Source organism: Vipera ursinii, assembly GCF_947247035.1.
Source record: "Vipera ursinii genome assembly, chromosome: 15".
NCBI lineage: Eukaryota > Metazoa > Chordata > Lepidosauria > Squamata > Viperidae > Vipera > Vipera ursinii.
Genome location: NC_139528.1, coordinates 9,028,767 through 9,041,559, shown reverse-complemented (window position 1 = coordinate 9,041,559; position 12,793 = coordinate 9,028,767). Strand labels below are relative to the sequence as shown.

The 12,793-nt window shown below is 52.4% G+C and overlaps 1 protein-coding gene across 1 annotated transcript; it reads left to right on the top strand.

The window, feature by feature from the left end:
* Positions 1–2,271: 2,271 nt before the first annotated feature.
* On the top strand, positions 2,272–11,423 carry RAB25 (RAB25, member RAS oncogene family). The gene is made up of 5 exons (XM_083374137.1): positions 2,272–2,360; positions 7,440–7,635; positions 9,074–9,267; positions 9,792–9,872; positions 10,869–11,423. The coding sequence occupies exons 1-5, from the start codon at positions 2,312–2,314 to the stop codon at positions 11,003–11,005; spliced, it is 657 nt and encodes a 218-aa protein (XP_083230263.1). The 5' UTR covers positions 2,272–2,311; the 3' UTR covers positions 11,006–11,423.
* The last annotated feature ends 1,370 nt before the right edge of the window (positions 11,424–12,793 follow it).

Below are 12,793 nucleotides of genomic sequence, written 5' to 3'. Positions count from 1 at the left end.
TGATGCCAGGGGTCACATTCGCCCTCACTAGGGTACACCAAGCCACTCGGGGTGTTAGTTCCCATCAGCCACAGGTGGCATGGGCTGTGGCAAAAAACGGAATCATACGAGGTGTGCCAGCCTGCCCTCTTCTTACCAATCACACCAAGTACCAATCCGTATTTCAGGCTGAGGAAAAAAATCAAAGTAGGCAACAATTCCTTAGCTTGGGGGCAGGAACCCCAACTCTCCAGTGCTTGCCAAAGTTTTTTTAAAAAGGCCACACGCGGCTCCTGATTGGGCAAACTGCACCGACTTGCCAGAGATTTCCATATTAAATCCAGGATGCATTTAAATCCCTCAAAGTTTGGATGTTCCCAGAGGGTTGTAAGCTGGGATCACCCTCCAAGGATTTCCTGGGCGTGGAAGGGCTGTCCCGGGAGAGGCCTGCTCGGAATCAGGCACAGCTTATCCAGTAGCAGCTGAATCCTCTCACCTTGCGTGGTCAAGCCACTTCCCAGGCAAAATCCAAACTCTTCTCTCCTTGGCATCACCCTAAAAAGGACCGGCTCAGACACTTGATCTTCGCCCCTTCCCACTCTTGAGAAGCCACCAACTGGGCTGATCAAATGAGGACGCAGTGTTTAGCTTATCACTCCTATGAATCTGAATGTTTTGTTTTTCTATATATTACCGTGGATGCTTTCATTGCCTTTTGTTCACCACCAGCAGGCTAGATGAAAACGGAGCCTGGGCGTGGAAGAGAACAAAGCCATGCCATAGCTGAAGACATTCTCTACTGGCCAGGGACCGACCGGGAGAGCAGAGACAGCGTCAGGTTGGGGAAGAGGGTGGCAGGTCTGCCCGCCTAGAAAGCCAGTCTCCTCTCGCCTGCCGTTCAGGGATCTTCTTGGGGCGAGTCCCGTCTCAGTTCTTGACAACAGTATAATCAAAGTTCCACTTTTTAAAATGCATTTTGCCACAGGCTGTACATAAAGCAGGTCGCGCTTTAATCATGCCGTCCCCGGCCAACACCTTGTGACACCCCGAAGCGTCTCCAAGTGTTTTGAGCTGAAAAATAAACAAGGTGACTCTGGAGGCCTGCCCGCCCGGCCTCAGCTTGCCTTTCCACATTGCAGCCAAGCTGAGGTCACCACCTCGGCATTCCTCCCTTCTGGTCTGGCCAGATGGACGGGGAGGCTCAGCACCCAGCCTGCGTGGGGCACCACTGCCAGAGGAGGCCCTTCAGAGTTGGCTTCCTGTGGCCTCCAAGGGCCCCTGAGGCAAAGGAGGACATTCCTGCTTTCCAGAGGAAAGGCCATCATGCTCAAATGGTTTCCCCCGGGAGGATGTGGCCACACCTAGCACCGCTAGGATGTCAGCGAATCTTCTCCGCCAACATGGCTGGCTGGGGCATTCTGGGAGCTGAGGTCCACAAACCTTAAAGTTGCCAGGCATGAGAAGCATGGATATAGATTGGCAGAGATGAAAGACAATTGGTCATTTCTTCAGCCAAGGGACACGAAAGGAGATAATCTGACCGATTATTTGGGAGTTACTTTGGGTATGACAAGAGTTTTCCATGCCTTCTCCCCTTATAACATTTTTCTATAAATTCAATCTGTACAACAATGTAATCGGTAAAACGATTCTGCCGGGTTCCCACACTGATACAGGAAGCCCACCCAGCCGGAGACGGGGCGGCCGAGTCAGCCCACCGGCCTACCGGGCAGGCTTGTTGTAACCACGACCATAGGCGCCCTTTGGGTCTGACGAGTCCCGCGACGAAGGCTTCGCTCCCCGCCCGGGGCTTCACCCAGCCCCGCGGCGCGGGTCGCAGGAGGAGCTCAGCTGCCTCCTCGCCCTCCTCGCCGCTCGGCACTCCCGCCGCCCGCGGCCGCCCGGAGCGAGTCGGGACTCCTCTCCGCCCGGCCCCGCCGTCTCGGCCAGGCTGAAAACGGGGCTCGGCCACGCGGAGAGCGCCGGGGCTCCTTCGGCCACAGCCCGCCTCGCCCACCCGGCTTTGGAGGCCGAGGCGCCGCCGACCAGCCTCGGCCGCGATGCTCCGCTTAGCGGCGCCCGAGCCGCTGCCGGCGAAAGCCCGCCGGCGGAGCCGTGGAAGCGGCGGCCGCCGCCCGTCTCCCCGACCCCCGAGGCCGCGGGCTCGGCCCGGCCCGGTAGGGCAGCGCTGGGCGCCCAAGCGCGGCGCCCCCGGAGCCCGCCCGCCTCACCTGCGCCCGCCCGCCCCGCCCCCCCAGGTGAGCGCCGCCCCGCCCGCCGCCGCCTCGCCTCGCCTCGCCCGCAGAGCAGCCGCCGCAGCGCGCGTCCAGCCATGGCGAAGGCGGCGGCGCCGGACGACGACTACAACTTCGTCTTCAAAGGCGAGGGGGGCGGCAGCGCGGGGGGCGGGGGGGGTCTCCGCGCAGGGCACGGCCGGGGCGGGGGCGGCGGGGGGGCTCGCTTAGCGAGAGTTGCCGGGAAGCGGGGCGGGCGGGCGGGCGGGGGAGGCGCGGAGGAAAGCCTCGCCGGGGCTTCGGGGGCGGCTGCCTTTCCCGCGGGCGCGACGAGCCCCGGAGCCCCGCTCGCCCTTCCTTCCTTCCGCGGGCGGCCTTCTCCAGGCGCCCAAGAAACGGCCCCCGAGGTGGGATCCGCTAGATTCCCCTGCAGGATTTCAGCCTCCCGATCCCTGGAAGACGAATGAGCGAGTTTCATTTGCGGGCGCACCTGCCGCGGGCCCCCGCCCCCGCCCCGCCGCTTCAGCTTTTCCAAACTTCCTGATCAGGAGCGAAACTCGGCGGGGTTCAGGTGTCCTGTAGCTCTCTTAACTTTCAGGGCCTTTGATTAATTCACCCCGTTCACTCCTCCCCGTAAGAACTCCTATTGAGCTGAATTGCTTTGCCAATAAAAGGGGTGAAAAAAAGCTGGACTTGGCCAGGGTGGGGGTGCTTGGCGCAGGCCGAAACCTTGCAGCTCTGCAGCCCCAGGAGGAGCCTCCTTGGGGCCCGGTGCGGCTCCTCCTCCTGGAAGGACCCGACCTTTGCCAGGGCCCAGAAGGGACCCCTCTTCTCCTTGCGGCTTCTGGGACCCCCAGATGTGCTCGGCCCATTCCGTTGAGCTTCTGAGCACATTGTCAGCCTTTGCGGCTTGGCCTACTTCTTTCTGAAGAGTTGTATTTATTTTTTTAGATTAAAAATGCCCAGAATAGAAGCATTACTCTCCGAAGGTGTGAATGTTTTAGAAAGCTCCACTCACAACATTTTGGAGGATGCGAGGGAGCAGTTCCTCCCCCCACTTGTGCCCTGAGCAGCCCTTCCTTAGCAGAGTCAGGCATTTGAACGCCTGCCCAGCCTTCCCCTTCTCCCTCCACAGCCAAAGGAGCTTTTCCTCTGTGTGCACAGAGGCCAGGCATTTTTCTGCAAGGCGCCTTCTTACACACACACACACACACACACACAGAGGGAGGGGGAGGGGGAGAGAGAGAGAAGCACAAACTGCAGCCATTAACCTAGTAGATCTGTGGGTTTGCTCTCTGTACATAGTTTCTGATTGCATTAACTGCACCACCTCATAAAATGTGCTATTAATTGCAGAGTACACCAGTGACATGATGGAAGCATCAGCGTCAGTATTAGAAAGTTAAAAAGGAGATGTGGATATTGGTGGGTAACCCCCGTCCCCTCCCCCCCCACACACAGTCACAATTATTATTGTTTTTCAAGGAAGCGAGAAGGGGGAAAGAGAGAGAGAGAAGACAAGCAGGGCCAAATGAGACAACTCTAGAAGTAAGAGAATTCTCCCCTCAGCTTCCTGACGTGAACAAGAAGTCATCATTTCCATTATGAAAACAGAAACCAGCTTGAGAAGAAACAACTTATTTGGGCCCCACTCGGAGTTTCCTCAACTCTTATTGTTGCACATGGTCTTGAGTGCTTTTATGTACCGTAAGCAGAAAGGTGTATATAAATATGGTGATGCCAACTGAAAAGCGGTAACAGATGTCAAAGAAGTTTTTCTTCTAGGAACAGGCTGGATGTGCACTTTCATCAACTTCAATCTGGACAAATTTTCCTTTAATCTGGGTGTTCATTTGATGACTTTGTTCGATGTCTTCCATGATTCTGGCTCAGGGCAATTTAGCTCTTGGCCCATGCAGTGCCAAGGTGTAGTGTTATAAAAGTCAAAGCAGTCTTTAGACCCAAACGGATAATCAGTTCAAATGTTTTCCATTTAACATTTTACAATTCTTTTGTCAAGTCTCTTAAGGGCTGACATTTCAGGAGCATCTCCCTTTTGCTATTGGCAAACTTCCTTTGACTGGGTTGTTATTACAGTACTTTTATTGACCAGTGGAGATTTTTAGTGTTGATGAGACTTGGAGAGACACACCAGGGCCTAAATCAGACATTGGGGCAAGGAAAAACTCTCACCTGGCTGGCAACTGGCAGCCCCCGCGGTGAACCCTGAGGTCACAGGCAGCATCTGAGGGGAACAGCCCCCACATCCGCCTTCAGCAGGAGGGAAGTGAGCAAAACCTGCCAAGCCCAAGGCTGGGCGTTGAGCAGGCAGGCAAACAAACTGCCAGGAGAAGCAAGCGCGGTTCAGCCCAAGGAGGGGCCCTGGAGCCGGTTCCTCCAGGAAATGCCGCCTGGGGTGCGGCTGCTGGCCCAGCTCAGGGTTCACCTCGCTTGGAAGGACTCCAGCCCCGGAAAGTCCTGGAGGTCGGATGGCCACTGCAGTCTGGGGTTCCTGCCAGTCAGGCCAGGGCCCCTTTGCCCCCCTCCCTTGCTGGTCATTCCCTGCTTTGGGCTAATCCTAGCAGGCTCCAGCCCCCCTGCTTGGAGGAGTGGAGGAGGGGCAGCCCTTATAGACCCTCAGCACTGGGGAAGAAGACGGTGACTATCCTGTAGGTTGCCTTCCTTTCAGATACTACTCTCTCTCTCTCTCTCTCTCTCTCTCTCTCTCTCTCTCCCTGTGTGTGTGTGTGTGTGTGTGTGTGTGTGTGTGTGTGTCTGTGTGTGTGTGTGAGAGAGAGAGAGACTGATTGAGTCACCTGTTCCAGCAAGCTGGTGCTCCTGCCTGGGACCCTATAAAGTGTTGGGAGGAGCAACTGCACAGGAGCCCCCGGGGGAGGCTGCTTCCCGCTGTGTGCCAGCAGGAAGGCCGCTCCTGGCCCTACCTCCTGCTGATGAAGCAAGCCGCATTGGCTCTGCTGGATCAGACCTCCTCCATCAGGATCTAGAAAGTCCAATCACGAGTCCCTGGATGACCAGAGGATGGCGTCTCCCCTGGCTGCTGTCTTCAGGGCATTTCCTTGAGTGCCCTGCCTGGTAGTGCACGTCACCTCATTATGGCCTGTTGCATTTGCCCTTCCTGCCACAATTAAGTTGCAAAGCCTTCAGGGCGTGAAATCTCCGCTGCCAAATGAGCTCTGGAGAGCTTTGCCCAGAGCAGAACGCCTGTCCGTGTTTCTGGCGGAGGAGGCCTTTGGGAAAAGCAAGTGGCCCTTTGCAAAGGACAAGGATCCGGGCTCGGGGATGCCTTTAGCAGCCAGGCTGGTCTCTGCCAGCGCTCGCCTTCCGGGACGGGCTCCTTTCCCACAGACAGTGCTGGTCTGGCTGGGGGAGCAATAGGGTGGGATCCCAATGTGCCCGTTTTCTCAGCCGGATGCTTCCAGGGTGGCTGGGAAGGATGGGAGTTGTAGTCCAGCATCTCCAACGGGTTCAGTGGAGGAAGGCTGCAGCAGGGTAAGCAAAGCAGCTTCACCCATTTTGCGTTGCTGCTTCATCAAAGAGATGGGGAAGGTTTTGTTTTCCCTAATTAGCATGTGCGTTGGAGTGGGAGGGGGGTACTCGGTTTTCAGCACATCCTCCCCGGTTGCTAGACGTGAAATCTTGAAAGGACAGGGCCCTTCTGAGGCCACAGAATAACTTCAGACTAATGTCTGAGTCACCCAGATCTGTTCAGGAGCGTGCAGCAGATTCTCTTATAAAGATAAATATTTGGGGGGGGGGGGTGCGTGTGTATTCATTTCACAAATGCCTTCCCTATGGTTAACTGAACCTTGGTTTCTCAACCCCATTTCCCGAGGGAGCAGAATAGTGCAATTCAGGAACCACAGAGTGACTACATCCACGGGATTTGCACACCCTTAGCTAAAATGTGGTTAGCCGCTTGCACAATCTCAACCCCAGTGTGGTGGGTGGGGAAGATTTATTTATTTATTGATTTATTGATTTATTTATTGATTTAATTATTTATTTAATTTGTATACCGCCCTTCTCCCGAAGGACTCAGGGCGGTGAACAGGGCAATACATAAAAAACAGGATACAAAAGTTAAAAAGTAATTAAACAGCAATGCCTGTAAATAAATTAGTACACATTAAAAAGTTAAAACCAATTTATAAAACCCAACCCCATCCCATCAGGCCAGGCCAGCTTGTTCAAAAAGGTAGGTTTTGAGATCGCGCCGGAAGGAGCAGAGGTCAGGCGCCATCCGGAGCTCGGCCGGAAGATGGCTCCATAAATCTGGCACGCCCACAGAGAACGCCCTCCCCCTGGGGGCCACCAGTCGGCATTCTCTGACCGGTGGCACCCACTCTGTGGGAACGTACTAGGTGGAGGGAAGTTGACGCCGGCTGCAGGTGCTCCCCAAGGTATTCCGGACCCATGCCATGTAGGGCTTTGTAGGTCATTACTAACACCCTGAATCTCACCCGGAAGACAACTGGAAGCCAATGCAGCTCGTGGAGCAGAGGTGTAACATGGGAGTGTCGGGAAACTCCCAACACAACTCTCGCAGCTGCATTCTGTACCAGTTGGAGCCTCTCAGTGGTCTTCAAGGGTAGCCCCATGTAGAGAGCGTTGCAGTAGTCCAGACGAGAGGTCACGAGCGTGTGAGTGACCGTACGTAAGGCATCCCGGTCTAGATAGGGCCGCAACTGGCGCACCAGGCAGACCTGGGCGAAGGCCCCCCTAGTCACAGCTACTATATGGTCTTCTAGGGAAAGCTGTGAATCTAGGAGGACTCCCAAGTTGCGAGCCCTGCTGGGCAAAGGGTCTTGGGAGGCCCCTGCAAGGCCAAGGGGAACCTCAGTTTGCCTCTGGGGAATTCTTCCTCTGTCCTGGGAAACTAACCCTGCTCCTCATGGTACTCTTACAGCTCCTTCCTCTTTCACTGTCCGAATCCGCGCATTCCCTTGGCTCAGTTGTTTTCTGGATTTGGCCATGATGCTGCAGAAGGTACAAATCACAGCTGGCCAAATTGTTTGGTTGAACTCAACCACTCCAGCTTCAACTATCAAGAAGTCTGTCTGAAGTCAACCAGTGTGATTGACTTAAAAAAAAACCAAACCCAAATCTACGATTAAAACAAGTCTGGCTTAACCCAATGGACGTGCATGTAGTGATGGAGAAACGCACCCAGCGCCTTAAACAGCGTTGTCTTCTTCCTCCTCCCAGTGGTTCTGATTGGAGAATCTGGAGTGGGAAAAACCAATCTGCTCTCACGCTTCACTCGCAATGAGTTCAACCACGACAGCCGCACCACGATTGGGGTGGAGTTCTCCACACGCACCATCCTGGTGGGAGACGCCCTGGTGAAGGCCCAGATCTGGGACACGGCCGGGCTGGAGCGCTACCGGGCCATCACATCGGCGTAAGTAGAGGCAAAGGGTGGGTGGCCGAGGCTGAGAGCTTGGAAGGTCTTCACCTGGTCAAATGTCTCCTTCCTTTCACCTTTCTCAGTCTCACAGGTTTTGACTTTTATTGGTGCTTTGAGTGACCTGATCAGGTGTTTACAGGTGATTCCCACAGAACCTGTTGGGTATATTAGTGAGTCATAGGAGGATCAGCCTGGATGTGGATGCAGGCAGGGTTGGATCAGGGCATATCTAGACGTGTCTTAACTTAGAGGAATGTCTTTTTTTATTATTTAAAAAGTTTTACAATACATTTTGACTTTAATCCCCCCCTCCCCCACCCCTATCTAACCCATAGAGGAACGTCTTGTAGGTGTGAAGGAGAAACTGTGTCTGTCATACAGGATGACTGGAGTCGCCCTTTTTCTAAGTTCAACTAAACTGAAGCAGCTGGGTTTACACCATCTGATACTGAACTTTCATAAACTGGTTTGATGGATGACATCCATGTAACCCTTGGGCCTTTTGCTAACCTGGTTAAGCATAGTGTGCACACTCAGTCCATGTATTGCAGTAAAGATAGCACAGAGGTTACCTTGGTGCTCTCTGAACTTGATGGTTTTCTTGCAGAAATTTCATTATCCAACTAGGTAACATCCCCAGTGGTAGAAGGTAGTAGGGTTTGCAGAGTGGAGGAGGAGGAGGAGGAGGACAACTGTAGGGACCTTGGTGTTCTCTTTTCTCGCAAATGTACCCAACTGGATAACATCACCAGTGTTATCTAGCATTGATGATGTTACTCAGTTGGGCAATGAAACGGCTCCAAGAAAACAGCCAAGGACTCCACAGTTCAATCCTGAGCTGCAAACGAATGTTTGAAAAATACACGGACACAGAGACATCTTTGCTATCACTAAAGGAGAATTCCTTTAGTGATAGCAAAGATGTCTCTGTGTCCGTGTATTTTTCTCTTCTTCTGTGCCTTAACTGAATGGGAATAGCCCAGTAAGCAGCTACTTCAGTCTCTGTGATGCTTTTGTGGCACCAGAAATGCTCAGAAATAACGCCCGTGCTCAGTGCTGTCGCACAAATCCTTGGCTCTCTTGTTGACAGCACTGACCCAGCTGTGCCAGCTGTCCTCCGCACTGGAGCAGATGCTGTCAGCTGAAGCCTTTGGTCTCCCTGAGGAAAAGCCATCTCCTGGCCAAAAAAGGGCCACCAACCACCCCTCCGATCGCCTTGGCCAACACATCGCCCTCGGGGCCTGATCTGGGGAGCAGTCAGTGGCTGGAGAGACCAAGCAGAGTTAGAGGCTCTAGGGAGAAGCCGAAGCTCTGGGTGATGAGCCCCACCAGGGATCAGCTTCCCAGCAGACACGTTGCCACAATGGCCAAGTTCTCCTTCTTCTCATCTTCTCCTCTGCCCTCACTTTTGTCTCCACATTGTCTGCCACAGATACTATCGTGGGGCGGTGGGAGCCCTCTTGGTGTTCGACATCACCAAGCACCAAACCTACGATGTGGTGGAGCGCTGGTTGAAGGAGCTGTATGACCATGCAGAGGCGACCATCGTTGTGATGCTGGTGGGCAACAAGACGGATCTGGGCCAGGCCCGAGAGGTGCCCACGGACGAGGCCAAGATGTATGCTGGTAGGAAGGAGCAGCTGTGGCTTCCCCAGAGCAGTGGGACTTGAGTGGCTGTGAGTGCAGCACTGAGCTCAAGGCAGGATGTGGCCCACGGCTCTGACTCTGGATGAAAAACCAGACGGGCTGCTCCAGGCCTTGTGGATGCTTTGGATGACAATCCCCATCAGCCCAAAATAGTTTGGAAGTAATTAGTTGGCTTGGTCTTCAGCTGCCAGCTGCAAGAGGAAGGAAGTGACGTGCCCAGCAATTTATTCACCCTGATTTAATGATTTAAAACACATTAAAATGGGCATTAGAAGAAAAACAGATCCAAAGAAAAAAAGCATACAAGTCCTTTTTTAAAAAATGAGATGTTGACATTTCTTCTCTAAGATGGCGGCTATTCCCTGAAGGAGCCGGGCACCTTCGCAGTGTCTTCCTGCAAATAGGAACAAATTTCATTTTCGTGGCCTTTTCACACCTCCGTTCAGTTAAACTCCATTGCTTCTTTGGCCATTGAGGGGATTTTTCTGTCTTCCTTGTCACAGAAAACAACGGGCTGCTCTTTATGGAGACGTCTGCCTTGGACTCCACCAACGTGGAACTGGCATTCGAGACCATTTTGAGAGGTAGGTGGGGGTGATCTGGGGCAGAGGTGCCTCGGGAGGACCAGATGCACGGTGGCTGCCACCACACAAGGAAGTCTTCAACGTCTTATTTACTTGGCCTCAGAAAGAAGAATATGGAGCTTGATAGATGTCTACCTGATTACCCAGCAAGAAGTAGAAGACACTGTAACTGCAATGGTCTTGGGGGGGGTCTTCTGTAGGGAATCTTTCCTAAATTCGCCAGGAACTCGGTTTGAATATTCAAGATGTTACCTAGTTTTGAGTTTGGTCCATAGTAGACTTCTTCTCTCAGCTGCCTCAGCTGAAACAAGCGAGTTCTGCTATTTAACAGAACTTGGTGGCATCTGGACGTCTTCTGGATCAGAGACAAATTGGCAGAGATGGCCCAGAGTTTTAATTCAGAATGCCAGGCCTGTTGCAAGGCTCTTCAAGGGGGTAGGGTATGTATGTATGTATGTATGTATGTATGTATGTATGTATGTATGTATTTTATGCCCCTCTAGTCAGATGCATCTTGGAGAAGCATTCACTCGATAATCCAGGAAACAGATTAGATACACAACTCAGGCTAAACCGGGGTGGCGAACTATGGTCCCTTTATGACCTGTGGACTTCAAGAATTCTTAAGGCCGGCTCAGGAATTCTTGAAGTCCACACTTCATAGTTCCCCATCCCCATCAGCATGTAGCAAACTACATAGAAAACAGAGCACTGATCACAAATCCTCTTATTCTTTACCTGATTATCCCGCCCCCATCCCTGAAGGCCCTTCTGAAGCGTCTGATCCTCTGAACCAGTTTCTCAGCCTTGGCAACTTTAAGCTGTGTGGACTTCAACTCCCAGAATTTATATTATTGTATTATTACATACGTATGTTATGTTGTTATGTTTTGCATTTTATGTTACGTTGAGTTATTGGAGGGCAAACTGATGGTGTCTCTTCACTGCAGATGCAAAAGATAGAAAACACATTTTCTTTCCATTTCCTATTTCTAGACATTTTCAATAAAGTGCGGAAGCAGAAGCAGAAGAGCCCTCTAGACAACAAAATTTCGCTCTCTACCGAAAATCCCAACGCGGCATCCTCCTCGGCGGCTGCTGAGGAGAAGAAGGCCTGCTGTGTGAGCCTCTGAGGGGGCCGGTGGGTGGGAGTCATCAGTCGGGGTCATGCACTGCATTGAGCCAAGAGGGCATTTTAATCCTGGGTTGCCCAATGGCTGGGTTCACATTAAGCCAAAATTAAGCCATGATAGGCTAAAAACAACTTAGCCATAGATGGGCTTTGGAATTTCTTGATCTGGTTTGCCTACCTCAACTTCGGCTCAGTGGGGCCAGGATGGATGGACCACGAGAAGACCAGCATATCTTTGGCGATCTCCCTTTAGTCTCTTCCCTTTCTTCCTCACTTAGGGGCTGCAGCTAGACCAGGGGTAGGCAACCTCGGCTCTTTTATGACTCATGGACTTCAACTCCCAGAATTCCTGAGTCAGCACTCAGGAATTCTGGGAGTTGAAGTCCATGAGTCATAAAAGAGCCGAGGTTGCCTACCCCTGAGCAAGACCAATTGGCCTTGTCAGAAGCCTACATTGCTTGCTTGCTTGCTTGCTTGCTTGCAGAGAAGTGAAGCTGAAAGTGGCAGGTAGCCCTCCCCTCGTAGACATTCCCAGGTGGTAACTTGGGAACCAGGTTGGGCTCGGCAAGCGCTTCTCATGCCCTCCTTCAATGCCTTCGGCGTCAGGCAGAGTTCTTCCTTGCAGTGATTCCTTTTGCCTGAGAACATCACTTGATTCTTTTCCAAATCTTCCACCCAGAAGACGCGTGACTTTGTGGGATGGGAGTCTCTCATACTGTGTGTGTACATTTATAAATGTGTATATATTAACATATTTGTAAATAAATTGCTCTGGATGAGGGAGTGCATATGCTTATCACATGGCTTAATATGACGGTTCTCTTAGGGGAAAACAATAGCATGTCTTGCAAAATGAAGGGAACTGGGGCATGCAAGGCATCCTGGACCCCCCTCAACAAGATGAGAAGAAATGGGGGTTCTCCCAGAGAGGCCACCAGATCCAGAAGACCTCCATCCCTGAGTACCAGGCAGGTATAAAGGGGGACCTCATCCTGCCCAATGCAGGAGGACAGATGGAAGAGGCTGTAGGACCTCAGGCCAGCATCATTCCCTCTCCAACCTCTTCCCTACCCTGTCCTCCCCCCCCCAGCCCCAAAGAACACAATTCAGACTGATAACCCCAGCGGAGAGAGAAGCCCTCAAATTTCTCAGCCCCTCAGTCAGCAATGCCTATTTTGACTGCCAATTCCTCCTCCTGTCCCATCAGCTGAAGGTCGACGCCATAATGCTCTGCTCCTTTGACTTCTTCCGCCGGGGATCACTGTCTCCGTGCTCTGGCTGCCTCTGTGCGCCAGGTTGGGCTCCTTCCTTCCTGAGGACAAACGTGCCACAATCACTGCAGGTTACCACCAGGAGTCGGCACGGATATGTCCAGAAGATCGTCGCTTTGCAGCAAACAAATTTAACCAGTAAAATAAAAATAATAAAACCCAGAACATGGAATAATATTAATAAGAAATCTTGCTGATCAACTGCCCACAAAGAACTTCCTTATTACATGGTGGGAAGATTGTGAATGCTTTTGACAAAGTGCCCCATGACAGTGTAATGAGCAGACTACTTAAGTATGAGCTGTCTGATGCGTCTCCTGGGTATCAAATTAACCTCACGTGGTATCTTAGAACTGGTTTCGTTGGTGTAAGTTTACATTTGGCAGGCAACCAGTTCTTAAGGAGTCTTGTTTTCAGATGTGCATCATGCAAGAGGCCAGGAGATCAGGGCTCAGCCAGCACCCCTAAAATCACTCAAAGGAAAATCCAGGTTACTCAGGCAGACATTTTCCCAGCAA